This window comes from Pleurodeles waltl, chromosome 4_1 (genome assembly GCF_031143425.1).
Source record: "Pleurodeles waltl isolate 20211129_DDA chromosome 4_1, aPleWal1.hap1.20221129, whole genome shotgun sequence".
NCBI classification, from domain to species: Eukaryota; Metazoa; Chordata; class Amphibia; order Caudata; family Salamandridae; genus Pleurodeles; species Pleurodeles waltl.
In genome coordinates this window covers 476,914,553-476,933,551 of record NC_090442.1, presented here as the reverse complement: position 1 = coordinate 476,933,551, position 18,999 = coordinate 476,914,553, and the positions used below count along the sequence as shown (strand labels likewise).

General features: G+C 46.6%; 1 protein-coding gene and 1 pseudogene across 6 annotated transcripts in view; one reads left to right on the top strand and one right to left on the bottom strand.

Moving 5' to 3' along the window:
* The window catches only part of PPFIA2 (PTPRF interacting protein alpha 2), a 1,804,029-nt gene that overhangs the window by 433,220 nt on the left and 1,351,810 nt on the right, over window positions 1-18,999 (bottom strand). For all 6 annotated transcript variants that reach the window (XM_069228760.1, XM_069228762.1, XM_069228763.1 and 3 more), the window contains 2 exons: window positions 6,060-6,195; window positions 5,170-5,390 (listed from right to left, as the gene is read on the bottom strand). In XM_069228760.1, the coding sequence (XP_069084861.1) occupies window positions 5,170-5,390; window positions 6,060-6,195 (357 nt within the window). The remainder of the gene's footprint in view (window positions 1-5,169; window positions 5,391-6,059; window positions 6,196-18,999) is intronic.
* On the top strand, window positions 6,324-9,522 carry LOC138288385 (RNA 3'-terminal phosphate cyclase-like protein pseudogene; annotated as a pseudogene).

Below are 18,999 nucleotides of genomic sequence, written 5' to 3'. Positions count from 1 at the left end.
TGAATGGCTGGGTGCAGGCAGCAAAGTCAGTGATTATGTTAGGTTGTACAATTTAATCCTGAGAGAGCACATGATCAGTATTTGTTTTACAAAGATGCGCCAGCACCTAGTTGACAGTAAGCTGACTGATTCCAGGAAGCTTGCTGAGAAGGTGGACCTCTTGTCTAGCATCAGAGGATCCAAAAAGGTATCTGGGGTGGGGCACCCACAAAGGTGGTCAGGGTTCCTAATAGATGAAAGAGGGGGGAGAAAAATTTAAAATAGGGAGTTCACTAACGGTCCCCCAAATAATTCCCAAGGGAGTAGAGGTAACCAGTCGCAGTCTGATCAAAAAAGGAAAGGGTTTCATGATCATAAGGCAGGGAGGTTTGTACCCCAATGTGCAGAGTTATCCAAGTAAGGTCACTCTAAGGGTCACTCCAAATGTCCCACGAGGGCACAGCCCCCTACTGGTGGGCAGACACCAGGGATGGCTAGTCTAGCGCTTGGGGAGGAGATAGTCCCAGATCATTTTAGGGAACGGACAGAGGTAACCCTAGTGTCTCTGGGGGATGCAGATATGGTGGCAAAAGCCCAGATGCCTGCCAATACTTTCAAGTATAGGCAATGTGTCACCAATAATGGGCAATGGGTGGAGGCTCTGCATAACACAGGAGCCAGCAAGACAACTGTCACTACAACCTATCACTCTCAATCCAGTGGCCTAGTTGAAAGGTTTAACAAGACCTTAAATGGCATGATTTCTGGCCTACATGAGGCGTAAGTGGGAAGTCCTCTTGCCATGCCTTCTCTTCACCTACAGGGAGGTGCCAAAGAAAGGAGTAGGGTTCAGCCCCTTCGAACTCCTCTATGGCTACCCTGTTAGGGGACATCTATCAAGCAATCAATTTTTGTAAAGTGCGGCTACTTACCAGTGACGGTCTCAAGGCTCTGGGGGGGCCTCATCTGAAGAGCCACGTCTTGAGGTTCTTCCTGAAGATGGTGAGTGATGGGCTTTGTCTGAAGTGCATGGGGAGGCTGTTTCAGCTCTTTGCTGCAATGTAGATGAAGGATCGTCCTCCAGTGGTGGTTTTACGTGGCCAGGGTCAGCTGGGTGGAGCAGAGGGATCTGGCGGGGGTGTGGAAGGAGACACAGTGGTTCAGGTAACCTGGTCCTGTCGTGTATGGCCTTGTATGTGTGGGTGAGTAGCTTAAAGGTGATTTGTTTCTCTACCAGGAGCCAGTGAAGGGTCCTCAGGTGTTGGGAGATATCTTCTTGGCATGGGAGGTCCAGGATGAGTCTGGCGGCGGTGTTCTGGATGAGTTGTAGTTTTTTTATGTTTCTAGTTGAGGTGCCGGCATAGAGGGCGTTGCCATAGTCGAGCTTGCTTGTGACTAAAGCGTGGGTGACTGTCCTGCGGCAGTCTGCTGGGATCCATCTGAAGCTCTTCCAAGATTTGCAGTGTGTGTGCCAGCAGGAGGAGGTGACTGATTTTACCTGGCGGTCATGGATAGGGAGGAATCAAGGATGATGCCTAGGAAGTGGCCATGCTCTGTCGGTGCAGCGGGGGCGCCGAGGGATGTGGGCCACCAGGAGTCATCCCAAGAAAGCTGAGGTGGCATTTCCGAAGTTGGAGTTGAGCTTGAGGCAGCTTTCTCTCTTCCAGGTGGCGACGGCTTTCATTCCTAGGTGGAAGTTCCTTTTGGCCATGTCCGGATCTTCGGTGAGGGAAATGATGAGTTGTAGGTTATCAGCATATGACATGATGTTCATACTGCGGCTTCTGACAATGGCTGCGAGTGGGGCCATGTATACATTGAACAGTGTGGACTCAGTGAGGATCCTTGGGGGACACTTCAGTTGACTCCTGTGGGTCTGGATGTGTAGGGCAGGAATCTGACCCGCTGAGTCCTTCCATAGAGGAAGGAGATGATCCATTCCAGGCTTCTTCCACAGATTCCTATGTTGTGGAATCTGTTGCGTAGAGTGCTGTGGGAGACTGTGTCGAAGGCTGCTGAGAGTTCGAGGAGTATGAGCGTTGTGGTGTGGCCAAGGTCTAGGAGTAAACTGATGTCATCGGTGGCTGCCAGGAGGGCTGTCTCCATGCTGTAGTTGCTGCGGAAACCAGACTGGGACCTGTCCAGGGAGTTGTTGGCCTCGATGAAATTCCATAGTTGTGCGTTGATTGCTTTCTCCAGTATATTGAGATGGGCCGGAAATTCTTTAGTTCTGATGGGCTGGCCAAAGGTTTCTTCAGGAGAGAACGTATTTTGGTGTGGTTCCAGTCCTCGGGGAAGGTGCCAGTGTTGATGGAGCAGTTCATTGTGTTTCAGAGCTCAGGGGCAATGGATGTGCTGCTCTGATGTATGTGTGGTGTGGGCAGGGGTCTATGGGGCTCCAGAGTGGGTGCTGTTCAGGATGCTGACTGTTTCCTCCGAGCAGAGCGTGGATCAGCTGTGGATGGTCTGGGTAGGTTCTGGGGCGGGTGGGTAGGTGACAGGTTCCAGTACCAGGATTTTCCGGGAGGAAGCTGTCGTAAATGTCTTGGATCTTGCAGTGGAAAAAGGTGTTGAGTTTGTCACAGAGGTCCTGTGAAGGGAGATGCTGGTGGCTTTGGAGGGGGGATTTGTGATCTCGTTGATGACTGAGAAGAGTTGCTTAGAGTTGTGTGTGGAGAAGTTCATGCCATCCCAGTGTGTGTCCTTGCGTTCTTGATATTTTGGCAGTGGGCGGCGGTTGCGGCACTGAAGGAAGCAAGGTCTTCGCTGGTTTGGCTGTTCCTCCATTTTTTCTTTAAAAATCTGCAGGTGCCCTTTTTTCGGTGGTGAACCAGCTTTCTTAGGCAAGCGTTTGGCCGATGTCAGCCAGAGGGGGGCTAGAGTGTTGGTGCATTCTGTGATCCATTCATTGAGATTGCGCACTGTGCGCTGCTGTGTTGGCATCATCTGAGGGAGGAGGGAGTTGCTCGTTGGTGATTTTGTTCCATTTGCTGTGGGGTTCCTGGGGGTGTGGGTGCGGCTGCTGGGTGAGGTGATTGTAAAGTGCATGCAGCAGTGGTCAGTCCAGTCTTGGGTGGAGATGGTCTTGATGGTGATCCGGCTGCTTGAGGTGAAGATGGGGTCCAATGTGTGTCTTGTGATGTGTGTGGGTGTGGAAACCAGCTGTCTGAGGCCAAGGGTGGAGAGATTGTCGAGTAGAGCGGTGGAGTTTGGGTCGGCGTGGTCCTCAAGGCGGAAATTCAAGTCACTGAGGAGGGGGTAGTCATCTGACGCTAGGGCCTGGGGGGTAGCGATGTCTATAACATTATCTATGAATGGTGGGTGGGGCCGGGTGAGTGAAGGTGCTCCATGGTGGTGCATTGTTCTTCTGGGACAGCCTTGACACAAATTGAGGACTTGTGTATGATGGTGAGTCCCCTGCCCAGATGGGAGGGCCGGTCCCACCTTAGGATGCTGTATCCATTGGGAATGGCAATGACTATGTCTGGTACTGAGGTGGGGTAGGTCCAGGTCTCCGTAAGGAAGGTGATGTCTGGTCGAGCAGTGTCGATCAAATCCCAGAGTTCAGTGGCATGTTTGTGGAGGGAGCGGATATTCAGGAGCAGGCAGTTGATGGGGTTGTGGAGGATGTTGGTATCTCTTTGTGTGGAGAGTACCTTCAGCTTGTTGAGGCTGGCACTGACCTTGCAGCTGCAGGTGAAGGGTCCGTGGGTGTCCTTGGGGGAGATGGTGCAGCAATTGGTGAGACGTCCGGTGCTGAGGTGGAGGACGGTCTCAGCATCATAACGGAGGCTGGCCAGGGGGTGGCTTAATGGAGATCCAGGGTTCTTGACGCTGGCCACGTTCTGGGCGCAGATGGACGCAGCTGGTCTTGCCTTTGGCACGTCTTTGGTGCAGCCATGCTGGGCCACAATTAAGAAGGAGAGGGTTCGGGGAAGTGGTCAGCTGGGAGGCGGGTGGGCAGTAAAGGTGCTTCATGGCAGGAAGGGGAGCAGGGCTGCAGGGGATGGAACTGCACAGGAGGGGGGCAGAGGAAAGGAAGAGAGATGGAAAGAAAAGGAAAAAAAAGTGAAAAAAGGCAGAAAAAGCAAGAGTGATAGAGATACAGGGAGAAAATACTTAGCTGTGATGGCCACTAGACCACCAGGGATGAGGTGCAAGGGCAAGCCTGTGGGTGGAGGAGGGCCTTGAACCGAGAGTCGGGAGGCTCTCAGTTCGTCCCAGGCAAAAGGCAGATGCAGCAGCAGCCTCTGTCTAAGCATTGTCAAGGAGGGGTGGGAGAAAGCTCCCAAGAAACACGCCCAAGAATGTAGTTAGCTACATGTTGGCCCTCCAGAACCAAATTCACGTCTAGTGGAAAAAGGCCAAGAGCAATCTCGAAGCCAATCAAGAGGTAATGAAGAAAAGTTACTTACCTTCATGATGTATGTGGTAGAGGCAAGATCTATCCTGGATTTTTCTGGACTGTGATGTTCGAATTCAGTGCACAATGTTTTTTTTTTTTTTTTAGAACGTTGATCACCATTTTGCATATCAAAGCTCTATCCATTAAGCCAAATCGCCCCCCTTGTTCCCTGCATGTGTGATATTCATATCAAGTCAAATCTCCCCCCTTGTTCTCTGCATGTGATATTCATATACCTCATGAGTATATTTCTCATCTATCTACCCCGTTTCGTATCTGCCTTCCTATAACATTTGATGTCACCATCTCACTTCCTGATGTCTGATTTTTCTATTGCTCTTCCTTCCATATCTAATCTCTATCCCCCACCATTCTGAAGTTGGATGCTTGACTGTAGTCGACTCCTTACTTTCCTTACTAGGGTTCTAGTTAAATATAAGAGAAACCTTGTGAATTCAGTGAGACTACCATAAATTGTGTTAACCTCTTCCATTGTGATTTTCTCTCTTTCTTCAAAGGGGCCCACATTCAAAATCATAGTTTCCTATCATATTTCACAATATAGCTTGCGATCAAGAACTAATTTTGGTTTGATACTTTAAAAGCTGTGCTAATATGAGGAATCAACACTAGAGAAAATTAGGCCTTTTGATAATTGGTACTCCCTGTAATCTTAAAATTGTGATACTTGTCTCTATCATTGTTCACTACATTAAAATGGATGATTACTAATGCAAATTAAATGTTGCAAAAAAATTCATTAACGGACAACGTCAAATAGTTACCTGATTTCTTTGTTGATTGCATCAAGTTGCTCTTGAAGCATCATCGCTAAAGTCTGGGCATCAGAATGTCCACCTGGGGAGAGAAGATCCATGGAACTGAAGATAGTTTCTCGGTCGTCATCATCAATATCTGACATATCAGTGTCACTTTCAAAAGCGTGACTGCTCATAACTCCAATTTGTGGTGTTCGGTTCCATTCATGGTCTCCTAGAGACTTCACCTGAAAACATAATAAAAATGTGCTTGAAAAAGAAAACTCTTCCTTGATAATGAAACGAAAAATACTAGTTGTTTTATGAAAACAATACTAAATTAACATAATTCTACTTTGATATAAAATGTATCTGAAAAATAAAGATGGCAGCCACACTCAAGAATTCTGTAAATTAGGTTAAATTATTGTCAATGGTTTGTTGAGGAGATCATCAAATACAGATCTATCTATTTCAAGATGATCCTTTCTCTCTAAGAACCTGATGGATCAGTGATTGATCTGCTGCATCTTCCAAACCACACAATTGATATGCTTTAACTTGCTTCACATTGACACTGCTGGTCATTCCCAATCCAGATGAGTGCAGTTAAAATGCACTTTCTTCTTTAAAAAATTAGAATGGCTGAGGCAAAAATAGTAGTTCTTTTCAAATATAATATTAAAAAAGTTCATTCTAAATATTCCAATGTTTCTTTTAGCCTTTGACTGTTTTTTGGCAGGGGCGTTATTGCAACCTGCATGTGTCTCTGATTACCTAAACTAAATTTTCAATCTCATATTTTTCTCCACACATTGTAGTGTAAAACAAATACACATATCCTGGACATATCTTGCACAGTTTCATATGGGGAAATGTTCCTCAATGGTTTTAGCAGTAGAAACATAAGAGCAAACCTTTGGTTCCTCCCTCAGGACGCTGGTGCGCCCTGGTCTTGGTCTGCGGATCACCTTTGTTGATCGGTAATCGGAATGACTGTCAACTAGTGATCCCATAGAGTACCTCATCTCTGCCGAGGTGTCCAGGTGGGTCCTAAAAAAAAGATTTTGGAATAATTCGATCAACTGAAAACTTTGCTAGGGTGAAGCATAATCTGTTTTGAGTAATGGTGAGGAAGGGGGTGGCTAAAAGAAATTACACTTTTATTGTTGAAGTATGAGATGAAAGCCTCTGAAATTGAGAATGATTTTGTACAGAAAAGTACTTAGTAAAAACATCACACTTTCATTGCTTTATTTAAAAGCTAGAGAAACTAAAATGAAAACAAGTTCTATGTAAAGTTGATTATTTTGCATCCAATATATTTCCATAAAGGCTTCGACAAAGCGATGTGTAGCGAACAAGCATTAGCATTATTGAAATAATATGACTTTGAAGATTTTTCACAGTCCTTCTAAGACGACATATGGCAACTTGGCTCATAAATCAATCTTTAATAAAGAAGGTCATAGGGGGATTCAGTTTACAAAATAATTGAATCAAAATACATCCTCTTATGTTACAGTGCAGCATATATACAGGGAGTGCAGAATTATTAGGCAAGTTGTATTTTTGAGGATTAATTTTATTATTGAACAACAACCATGTTCTCAATGAACCCAAAAAACTCATTAATATCAAAGCTGAATATTTTTGGAAGTAGTTTTTAGTTTGTTTTTAGTTTTAGCTATGTTAGGGGGATATCTGTGTGTGCAGGTGACTATTACTGTGCATAATTATTAGGCAACTTAACAAAAAAAAATATATACCCATTTCAATTATTTATTATTACCAGTGAAACCAATATAACATCTCAACATTCACAAATATACATTTCTGACATTCAAAAACAAAACAAAAACAAATCAGTGACCAATATAGCCACCTTTCTTTGCAAGGACACTCAAAAGCCTGCCATCCATGGATTCTGTCAGTGTTTTGATCTGTTCACCATCAACATTGCGTGCAGCAGCAACCACAGCCTCCCAGACACTGTTCAGAGAGGTGTACTGTTTTCCCTCCTTGTAAATCTCACATTTGATGATGGACCACAGGTTCTCAATGGGGTTCAGATCAGGTGAACAAGGAGGCCATGTGATTAGATTTCCTTCTTTTATACCCTTTCTTGCCAGCCACGCTGTGGAGTACTTGGACGCGTGTGATGGAGCATTGTCCTGCATGAAACCCATGTTTTTCTTGAAGGATGCAGACTTCTTCCTGTACCACTGCTTGAAGAAGGTGTCTTCCAGGAACTGGCAGTAGGACTGGGAGTTGAGCTTGACTCCATCCTCAACCCGAAAAGGCCCCACAAGCTCATCTTTGATGATACCAGCCCAAACCAGTACTCCACCTCCACCTTGCTGGCGTCTGAGTCGGACTGGAGCTCTCTGCCCTTTACCAATCCAGCCACGGGCCCATCCATCTGGCCCATCAAGACTCACTCTCATTTCATCAGTCCATAAAACCTTAGAAAAATCAGTCTTGAGATATTTCTTGGCCCAGTCTTGACGTTTCAGCTTGTGTGTCTTGTTCAGTGGTGGTCGTCTTTCAGCCTTTCTTACCTTGGCCATGTCTCTGAGTATTGCACACCTTGTGCTTTTGGGCACTCCAGTGATGTTGCAGCTCTGAAATATGGCCAAACTGGTGGCAAGTGGCATCGTGGCAGCTGCACGCTTGACTTTTCTCAGTTCATGGGCAGTTATTTTGCGCCTTGGTTTTTCCACACGCTTCTTGCGACCCTGTTGACTATTTTGAATGAAACGCTTGATTGTTCGATGATCACGCTTCAGAAGCTTTGCAATTTTAAGAGTGCTGCATCCCTCTGCAAGATATCTCACTATTTTTGAGTTTTCTGAGCCTGTCAAGTCCTTCTTTTGACCTATTTTGCCAAAGGAAAGGAAGTTGCCTAATAATTATGCACACCTGATATAGGGTGTTGATGTCATTAGACCACACCCCTTCTCATTACAGAGATGCACATCACCTAATATGCTTAATTGGTAGTAGGCTTTCGAGCCTATACAGCTTGGAGTAAGACAACATGCATAAAGAGGATGATGTGGTCAAAATACTCATTTGCCTAATAATTCTGCACTCCCTGTATGTTAAGAATTTGCTCACAGCAAGACAATTTATTCTTGACACCAGTCGGAGGACTTCAAAAAGCCAATAATCGTCAGATGTCTCTGCTACCTTTTGTGTATGCTAGTTACATTTTGCTTGGCAGGCGAGGTCAGCCAAGCAAAATGTAACTAGCACCTGGATTAGAGCCCGTGGAGCCCGTCAGCAGTTCCCTCCATGCCAAGGCTGTGACACACTGTCTCTGCGATGAAGGCTGCAACTTTTTCAGACAGAGGATTGTGCTGGGCACACTGAGCAGAAAACCTGTGAAGATTAGCGGATTCAGGGCTAAGGAGGAGAGCCCGGGCATTCGGAATTGTGAGGTAAGCTTTGTAAGACTGACTGACATAATAAAAATGGCTCCAAGATTGAAATAAATGAGATGGGTACAACCTTAAATTACCACCAGGCTTCCATTGAAGATAGTTCTTCGAGGAGTAACTAATGATCAGACTGTTGCTTCGGTTAATCTCTTCAATGCAACAGCGGTGCCTATAAATAGGGGATTTGGGATAGATAGATAGTGGGCATTTGAATTAAAGATTGTCTGAAGAAGAATACCACCAGGAGGAGATGGCAAAGTTGTTTTCTCTTGCTCATTATGGACGGTTTCGAGACCCCCTTCAGCTAACTGAGGCTGAAAAGAAAAATCGCATTTAGGGAATTGCATTTTCATCTGCGTGCCAACGCAGATCGCTAATAGAATGGTAGACTGTGCCAGGGGTATTCTGAACAAGTTGATACCAGACATCTACATCTACAATGACAACTTAAAGGGAGCCAATTAAGGAAAACTCTGTGTTTGAATTGTCACTTGTAGCTGGAACCACAGAGGGCTGTTTCTCAATGCTGAGCTTGCTTCTAGTCCCCAGGGCCAGGGTCCACCTGTGCTCCCAGAGGCCCTTGGTATAAACTGTGCAAAACTGCTTCTCGGGAAGACCTACCGAGTGAGGATGTGTGGATTTAGTGAATCAAAGTTTAGCTCTGCTCCTCGCGACCTTGGACAGCAGGATCTTTCCAAAGGCCTATTAGGAACAATGTCACTATACAGAATCGAGTTCCTGTGGCACACGAGGAGCTTTTCCAGATCATGTTTAAAACTACTGAATCACTTGTGTTGAAGAACAGAAAGGGGAGAAGATACAGCTAACCTGTGTTGAAGTTGAATTTTCCAACCTATGCAACACAAAAAATAAAATGTTCTCCCCAAACCACTTCAAGTCTGCTCAACGTGACTTATCAACAATGAATGGGAAATGACACTTATTGGTCCTAATGCAGCTGTGATTTCATTAACGGAAAATAAATCTGCAATGTTTTGCATGCAGTGCTGCACACATTCTATGCGAGTTTGTTTTTTTAGCACCAGGAGAGCTTCCACCCCCAACTTCATTTCCGTTGTTCCTTTGTTTAATTTTTTAGGGTCCAGCCTGCGTTGCATGCGCTCACGCATGCGTATCGTAGCGAGACTCTTTTGTATTTAGAAAAGGGCTCGGAGCCCTGTCAACTTCACGTCAGTGTTTTTTATTCGTTCATGGGCTTGCCTAATAAAATCTGCTTGCTTTCATTAGTCGAAGGCATGCATACGTCATGCCTTTTCCGGTGGCTAGCCCTCCTCGAGCGCAGCGACCAAGTACAGAAAAAATGCGAGGCTCGCTGTTTTCCATCCGGCTAGTGGACTACTTTTTCTGTAATTTACGAGCGCGATCTCGCTTGCCAGAAGTCGAGCGCTTTACATTGTTAATTTCACTTTTTCGGGTTGTGTACATAAATGCACTTTTGCCCGATAGGTGATAAGTTGGGTTAGGAGTTTACAACGCGATCAGCTCTAACATGAGCAAACGCAAGACCCGTTGCATTGTAAATGCTTGTTACCCTTGCCAACCAGTAATTAAGTCGCAGTTGTTAAACTTGGTGCTGGCCATGAACCAATGACTAAAGAATAATGCATGTAATCCGATGACTCAGTTTTTAAGAAATTATTCTGACTTGATTAGGCGTATATGTAGCTCTTTGACATAACTGTTCTGCTCAAGACTTTATGGGATAATGAGTTTTAGAGACTGTTATAGGCGCTCACTAAGTACTGCTACAAAGTAAAAATAAATAGTTATCGGCTTATTGGGCATTCACATTTAAAAAAAGAAATATTCCTTAACTACAAAGTGCATTCTTCGAGGGGGACCACAATGGCCATTCCGCGCTGAGTTCTGGCAGACTGCTGAGACGGTGTGGCCATTATTCCTGGATTGAGCCTATTCCTTGCCAGGCAAGCAGAGCGCAGGAGGAAGATGCTCTAAGCTGGGCAGACTGTTTTTCTTTTTCTTTACAGGGTCGTCAACCTGCAACGACCAAGAACCAGAGCATAGTTCAAGGCCTAAGTTGACACCCCTCCCCCAACTTCTCTCTCTCTGTGGCAGAGGACTCAACATCTGCTTGGCGCTGAGCCGGAACCACGGCCATTCATCAGGACACATTCACTGCAGTAGCTAGTGCTCACCAGTGCTTTCAACCATTGCACGTGGGAGCCATATGAGCCCCTCCCTGGAGGCTTAGCAGGCTTGAAGGCCCACCGTAACACAGAAGCTTGTTGGGCAGCATAACTCCAGGATACTGAGCCCTACATCTTGTCCTGCTGCCATCCTGCTACTCGGCAACACACACCAAGACAGAGGTACAGTGAGTGTGGAGGCCCCGAATCTTCTGCTCGTGAGTGCCTCATCCCCCTAATCTGACAAATACAGTGCACAGCACAACGAGCATGGGGCCCTAACCATTGCAACTCTCATCTGCTACACTCCTGCCATCTATGAACAGTGGGTTCGATTTCTCTGCCTTTTGCTTTGAAACATTATGTGGACAGAAGGTCACAAAACGGGACAACAGCTAGCAGAACAGGGAAACACTAATTTGGAGAACAGGCAACAGAACAGCAGCCACTAAATCTTCAGAGACCCGATAAGGCCATTTCCTGTAAAGGGTGAGTCCTGGACCTGCCTACTGATCTCACTTTGCCTATTGGTGACACCTGCTCTTGTGAGTACCTCTTTTTTTCTCTGGACTGTGGGCACTGAGCAGCGTTCCTCGCATACTGGTCCTTGATCTATGCGATTCCCTTCACCATACCCAGGCAACCATTGTGTACCCTGTGTCCTCACTCCACCATGCAACATTTATTCAAACGCTACTCTAATCCCACAGTATCAGGAGTGTTGCTGGAGGCCATTCTCAAATGCATTAATACAGTGATCTCTAGACCTCTTACCATGGACTCAAAGATGACTGATCTTACACAGGAGATGAAACCATAACAGCAGAAATGGGGGTGTTCTACACTAAAGTTGATGGTCTCGACCAACAACTGACATCGGCTTAGAGCACACTTGTGTAGTTACTTGTAAACCCTAGAATCTAGCTCTGCTGTAGACAGTTGAATAGTTAGATAGCTTCCCAGAGCTACACCCATTACAACCATACCCCAAACCTCTGAAGGTAATAGCATGCACAAATACACTCCCATCACTTTCAACCTTCTGGTCATCCTGCGGGTGCCTACTACTGCACATTTACCAAGGTCTGTGACACCAAGTCCTCTCCGAGCACCCCCTCTCATCTGTTCTCACCTTCTTACCATTTCCCACTGCTTTCTACCTCACTCAGACAACTTTTGCTGCGGTACATACTACACAAACTGCACCTACTCTGCTCCTCACCTCCAATCCTTCCTGTCAATAGATCCTCCACTTGGCTAGCTTGTCTTTGCCACATTCTTTACATGCTATCTAAACCGTCCTCCATCCTTCCTCTGAATGTGACTGGCCTGACAAATAATGTCAAACAGAAAAAGGTCTTGACTTACTTAGCCTTTAAGAATGCAATTGGATTGTAGGTCGACAGAGGTGTGAGACCTGGTCAAACAGCAACCACAATCCCTGTCAGGGTTAGGCACAAGCCAACCTTAAATTAACCTGTGCTCAACCCTCTGGTAGCTCGGCACAGAGCAGTGTGGCTTAACTTAGACACAATATTTGAAGTATTTCTGCAAAACGTCAAACAGTAACACAGTGACAACAGCATACCAAAAGTATCCCACACCATGTTAGAAAAATAGTATTTTCTTTAATATATAAAACAAGACCAGCACAACAAAAAACAAATCAGTGGAACTGGAGATTTGCAATTTAAAATCATTTTGTGAAAATAGAGGTTAAAAGTACAAAGCGTCAACTATGGTGATCTGTTTGCGCCAGACTGGGACAAAGTCACAAGTTAAAGCTGACCACAATGGAGCATAAGCTGGCTAAAGTAATCAAGTTAGGCCAGCTTAATATAGTCATTACACATGGAGAGAGGAGGAGGGAGAGGAAGGGTCAAATGTGGAGGAACACACCGTACTTAGCTCCCTATAACTCAAAATACACGAGAAAGTACGGGGTTCTCTTAACGAGGGCGTCGCGGATATCAGCGTAGCCCTGGGTTGTATGTGTTCCTATTTGGAAGGGTAATGTCAGTGACATGTCAGTAGGTAACTGCAGAGTGCATGCGCGGGGAGGAACAGCGGGGGGAGGAAATTCCTTTTACGGACTAGGTGGTCTCACACACTATATAGTGTCATGCTTCATCATTTGACCACCTAGACCCACCCAGGTAGGACAGTGCCACCTGGGCGGACTCAACCTCACTGTTAAAGGAACAGGAGGGAGTGCGTAAATAAACTTGTTTCTGGAAAGATCGGGATCCAGCTAATCTACTGAAAAAATTAAAAACACCTAAGCAGACACCTGTGAGGAGTAACGAATTTAATAGTGGGATCTGACTGGTGTAGTTAAAACGGGGGTTGGGACACCTCTGTGAGGACAAGGACTCACAGGGTCACCTAACTAATAGCCAACATGTTTCTGCCCTCAGAAGTGAGGCAATGAAGGTCTCGGGGCATTCGTCAGGGCCTAGGATCCCTGCATCTCAAGTTGGAGGAAATTAATCTATGTGAAAGTCAAAGAGTGTGAAATAAAAGGTCTACCTTACCCAAGGAATTACCTTGAGGCGGCCTATGGGGGATAAACAAACAATTAGAACACTAGTGGCACACGGCACTGCAAAACCAACCAACTGCACACGTGTCAAAGGGATGCATTCATGCACGTAACACATATGTTCATAATAGGCAAAATACATGCGTGGAGTGACCAAGTGGGTATATCTATCTATACAAGTGGACAGTCCTACCACAGCAGGGAATTACAATTCTTACCCTTTTCATAGAGGCTGCTAGCCTCTGGTATCCAGGAGGGGGAGTGTCCCCTTATAGTCAAACACTAAGGGAAGACATAGAAAGAGACGGACACAAAGACAAAGTGAGGAAGGGGAGGGAACAGGAGTAGCCAGGATAGATACAGGGGGGCACTAGTGGGGTGGTTCCCACTAGGAACCCACTATCATTGCTAAAATAAAGAGATACTGCTTAACAGAAAAAGTAGTAACCCGGAGTGGCTATAGATAATAGTCATAAAAACAGGTAGAAAGTAAGAATAAAATTAATGAGGGAAGGCTTATCTGTGCTGCCTGTGACCCATGTAGCCACTCACTACATCAAAGGGGACGCTCGCTGTGCGCCTATATCGTCCTCTCCTTGGACCGCTTGTGACAAGTGGCTGAGGGAGAACGGTCTATTTATGGCTGTAAGATGTTCCAGGTGCGCCCTGTTAGCGCGGTAATTAGAGTTCAATTCAAGTCAATCACCGCCGCGGGCCTTTTTGCGTTTCTGACCTCGATATGGTCGCCGTTATGGCAGGCGCCCCAGCTGAGCCGGGGCGCCGGCATGAATGCGAGTGAGTACTCGGGTGGGGCCCAGGCCGGAAGGTTCCGGCCCGAGCGCCACAACCGGAAGCCTCGCGTTTCCGGTGGCCGCTGGGAAACGTAGTTCCCAGCGGTCCCGTGGCCCAGTGGAAAGAATAAAAAAAGAAGAAAGAAGAAGGAGCCAGGAACGGAAGAGGAGGGGGAGGGTTTAGGGGGGGGCAGAGGGGGTTTGAGATGCAAAAGGGGGGAGAGAAGGAAAGGAGAAGGAACGGGAGGGAGGGAGGGGGTGACAACCGAGAGGGGAGGGGGGGGAGAAAAAGGGGATACAAGGAGAGGGAGAAGAAGGAAAGGGGAAGGGAGGGGGTGACAACCGAGAGGGAAACGAGGGGGTAAGGGCAGGAGAGAGTGATGGGGAGTGGAAAGGAGAGCAGAGAGAAAGGAAAGAAGGTGAAAATGATGAAGAGAGAGCGAGAAGAAAAGATCAGGAAAGTAGAGTAAGGGTAGAGTGGAGATATTACGGGACGAGGTAAAAGATAATGATGTAGAGGACAAAAGAAAGGAAAAAAAGGGCAAGATAAAGGGAGTGTGGGGAAAAGAGACAAGGTAGGGGGTTAGACAAACAGGGTGAAAGAGAAGAGCAGAGGAACAGAAGGGTCAAAGGAAAGGAAACCGAAAATGGGAAGGAGAAGAAGGTGAAACCAGCAGGGGGAGGAGCAAGAGGTCGGGGTCAGGAAGAGGGGGGGGGGGGCGGGGGCATGTGGGGGAGAGGCAGTGAAGCGGGGCAGAGGCGGAAGGATTGGAGGACTCATAGATTAGTAGAAGAACTCATTTATTGAGTGTGAACCAGGGGATCTCGTCATTAAGACCATCGGTGTCCGTGTGTAATCTCCAGACCCAACGTTGTTCGGTCTGGAGCAGTCTCTGTGTCATATTGGAGGTCGATGGAGGTAATTGCTCTATGACCGTCCAGTTTATGTCATCTGCAGAATGTTTTTTCAAAAGGAAGTGGTTAGTCAATTTAGTAGCCTCTCGTTTACAACGGATCGTACTCCTATGTTCACAGATTCTTGTGGCGACCTTTCTTGAGGTCCTTCCCACGTATTTGAGGTTACAGGGGCATCTGATCAAATAGATCACGTTTTTGCTGTTACAGTTGGTTAGGGATTTTTGAGCCCATGGAGTCTTAAGGTCTAGGTCTATTGTTGTTGATTTTTGAGTAAAACAACAAACACTACAGTTGCCACATGGGTAGTGTCCTCTTGGTGGTGGAAGACCCCATAGTGTGGTTTGTGTAGTGAGGGAATTGTTTTTTTCTTTGGGTCTTGTGTGGACAACTATGTCCCGTATGTTTGCAGCTCTTTTAAAAGCATGTAGTGGCTGCTGAAAAGGTAAACCCCCAGATGTAAGGATTTTCCACTCCTCTTTAATGATTTTCTGAATCTTATTGGAGAGTGGGTTAAAAGTAGTTACACACACTATTTGTTCAGTGTCTGATGTCCTAGTGCGTGGTTGCAATAGTTTGTCCCTGTTATTATTGCACGCTCTTTTGTATGCTCTCTTCACCAGATGTGTAGGATAGTCCTTGGTTTGTAGCTTAATAGCCAATTTATCAGCGTGTTTACGGTAGTCTGTGAGGGTGGAACAATTCCGTCGCAGATGTAAAAATTGACCTACAGGGAGATTCTCCCTCAGGGACCTTGGGTGGAAACTCTGAAATTGGAGCAGGTTGTTCCGGTCTGTGGGTTTATAATAAACCTCTGTGGCCAGTGCCCCATTGCTTTCATAGATTAATAAATCAAGAAATGCTAGTTGGTTGTCACCTATGGTCATGGTGAAGTTCAGGAAAGGGTTCGCTGCATTCAACCAATTTGCAAAAATCATAGCCTCATCTCTAGTTCCTGTCCAGACCAATAGAATATCATCTATATATCGTTTCCAGAGTTTAATCTGCTGGAGGAACGGGTTGTCATCATGATTGACCACCTGTCTCTCAAAGTGATCAACATAAAGGCATGCCAGGCTAGGTGCGAAAGTGCTGCCCATAGATGTTCCTTGTATTTGCAAGAAACAGTTATCCTCGAACTTGAAATAGTTCCTTGTGAGAGCCAAATGTGCCAGGTCCAGTATGAAGTCAGGGGGAGTACGTGACTCTCCTCTATTGGCTTCCAAAAGGTCGCTGATGACCTGCAGAGTTGCCTCCTGGGGAATGTTGGTGTACAGGAATTCCACATCCAGGGTGATCAACAATTCTCTAGTTGTGTCAAAGGACACAGAGTCTAATAAGACTAACACATCCGTAGTATCTTTTAGGTAAGTTGGAATTCTTTTGACCAGTGGCTGAAGGAAGAAATCCACGAATTGAGAGAGGGGTTCTAAAACCGATCCGATACCGGATACTATAGGTCTACCTGGAGGGGGGATTTTCCCTTTATGCACTTTAGGAAGGACATAAAAATAGGGAATCCTAGGGTTAGCCTGTATCAGGAAGTCTGCCTCATGTTGAGTAATCCAGTCATTCTCCATGCCTTTCATCACGAGAAAGGAAATCTCGTCTTGAATATCAGGTGTGGGGTCACCCCCTCCCTTCCCCTTTCCTTCTTCTCCCTCTCCTTGTATCCCCTTTTTCTCCCCCCCTCCCCTCTCGGTTGTCACCCCCTCCCTCCCGTTCCTTCTCCTTTCCTTCTCTCCCCCCTTTTGCATCTCAAACCCCCCCTCATTCCCCACCCCAAAACCCCACCCCCCTCCTCTTCCGTTCCTGGCTCCTTCTTCTTTCTTCTTTTTTTATTCTTTCCACTGGGCCACGGGACCGCTGGGAACTACGTTTCCCAGCGGCCACCGGAAACGCGAGGCTTCCGGTTGTGGCGCTCGGGCCGGAACCTTCCGGCCTGGGCCCCACCCGAGTACTCACTCGCATTCATGCCAGCGCCCCGGCTCAGCTGGGGCGCCTGCCATAACGGCGACCATATCGAGGTCAGAAACGCAAAAAGGCCCGCGGCGGTGATTGACTTGAATTGAACTCTAATTACCGCGCTAACAGGGCGCACCTGGAACATCTTACAGCCATAAATAGACCGTTCTCCCTCAGCCACTTGTCACAAGCGGTCCAAGGAGAGGACGATATAGGCGCACGGCGAGCGTCCCCTTTGATGTAGTGAGTGGCTACACGGGTCACAGGCAGCACAGATAAGCCTTCCCTCATTAATTTTAATCTTACTTTCTACCTGTTTTTATGACTATTATCTATAGCCACTCCGGGTTACTACTTTTTCTATTAAGCAGTATCTCTTTATTTTAGCAATGATAGTTGGTTCCTAGTGGGAACCACCCCACTAGTGCCCCCCTGTATCTATCCTGGCTACTCCTGTTCCCTCCCCTTCCTCACTTTGTCTTTGTGTCCGTCTCTTTCTATGTCTTCCCTTAGTGTTTGACTATAAGGGGACACTCCCCCTCCTGGATACCAGAGGCTAGCAGCCTCTATGAAAAGGGTAAGAATTGTAATTCCCTGCTGTGGTAGGACTGTCCACTTGTATAGATAGATATACCCACTTGGTCACTCCATGCATGTATTTTGCCTATTATGAACATATGTGTTACGTGCATGAATGCATCCCTTTGACACGTGTGCAGTTGGTTGGTTTTGCAGTGCCGTGTGCCACTAGTGTTCTAATTGTTTGTTTATCCCCCATAGGCCGCCTCAAGGTAATTCCTTGGGTAAGGTAGACCTTTTATTTCACACTCTTTGACTTTCACATAGAGTAATTTCCTCCAACGTGAGACGTAGGGATCCTAGGCCCTGACGAATGCCCCAAGACCTTCATTGGCTCACTTCTGAGGGCAGAAACATGTTGGCTATTAGTTAGGTGACCCTGTGAGTCCTTGTCCTCACAGAGGTGTCCCAACCCCCGTTTTAACTACACCAGTCAGATCCCACTATTAAATTTGTTACTCCTCACAGGTGTCTGCTTAGGTGTTTTTAATTTTTTCAGTAGATTAGCTGGATCCCGATCTTTCCAGAAACAAGTTTATTTACGCACTCCCTCCTGTTCCTTTAACAGTGAGGTTGAGTCCGCCCAGGTGGCACTGTCCTACCTGGGTGGGTCTAGGTGGTCAAATGATGAAGCATGACACTATATAGTGTGTGAGACCACCTAGTCCGTAAAAGGAATTTCCTCCCCCCGCTGTTCCTCCCCGCGCACGCACTCTGCAGTTACCTACTGACATGTCACTGACATTAGCCTTCCAAATAGGAACACATACAACCCAGGGCTACGCTGATATCCGCGACGCCCTCGTTAAGAGAACCCCGTACTTTCTTGTGTATTTTCAGCTTAATATAGTACCTGAAATCCTGTATTGTGGAGCATAGAAAGGATCTGCATCAAGATGCTTTGCCCAGCCAAAAGGATGATTCGGTTATAAGATATGGTGAGGCTACAATTCACAAGCCTATGTCAATGATGATCCTGTCAACAGGGCTTGCAATGTGAAGTCCGATGTAGAAAAGTGGCACGCAGTTGGTTCACTGTGTTGGATCCAAAGAGCTGCAAGACTGAGATGCGCAGTCCGACATTGTTGGCTGCCGGCAATATGAGGTGGAAGGGCCTGCACCAAGAATGCATTGCTCAGTCGCTGGTTTGATGGGCTGCAGCGGCGATGTGGGTCTTTGTGACGGGCTCAATCCATGCAGCTGAGTTGATGAATTGGTTCTGCTCAGGTTGTGCAGCACATCAGAGAAGATGCCGCAGTGCCACTGCATCAATGGAGGCTGGCAGAGCACCTTAAGCCCACTTCCAAAGTTCCAGGATGGGAGTGGAACCACTTTGTAGGGTAGACTCACAGATGGCACAGTCCAGGTGCAAGTTTGTTGGAAGCCCGTTGTGTCCATGAGGCTTCAGATCAGAAGGCCAGCCAACTAGCTCTTGCAGTCACCCTAGGTTTAGG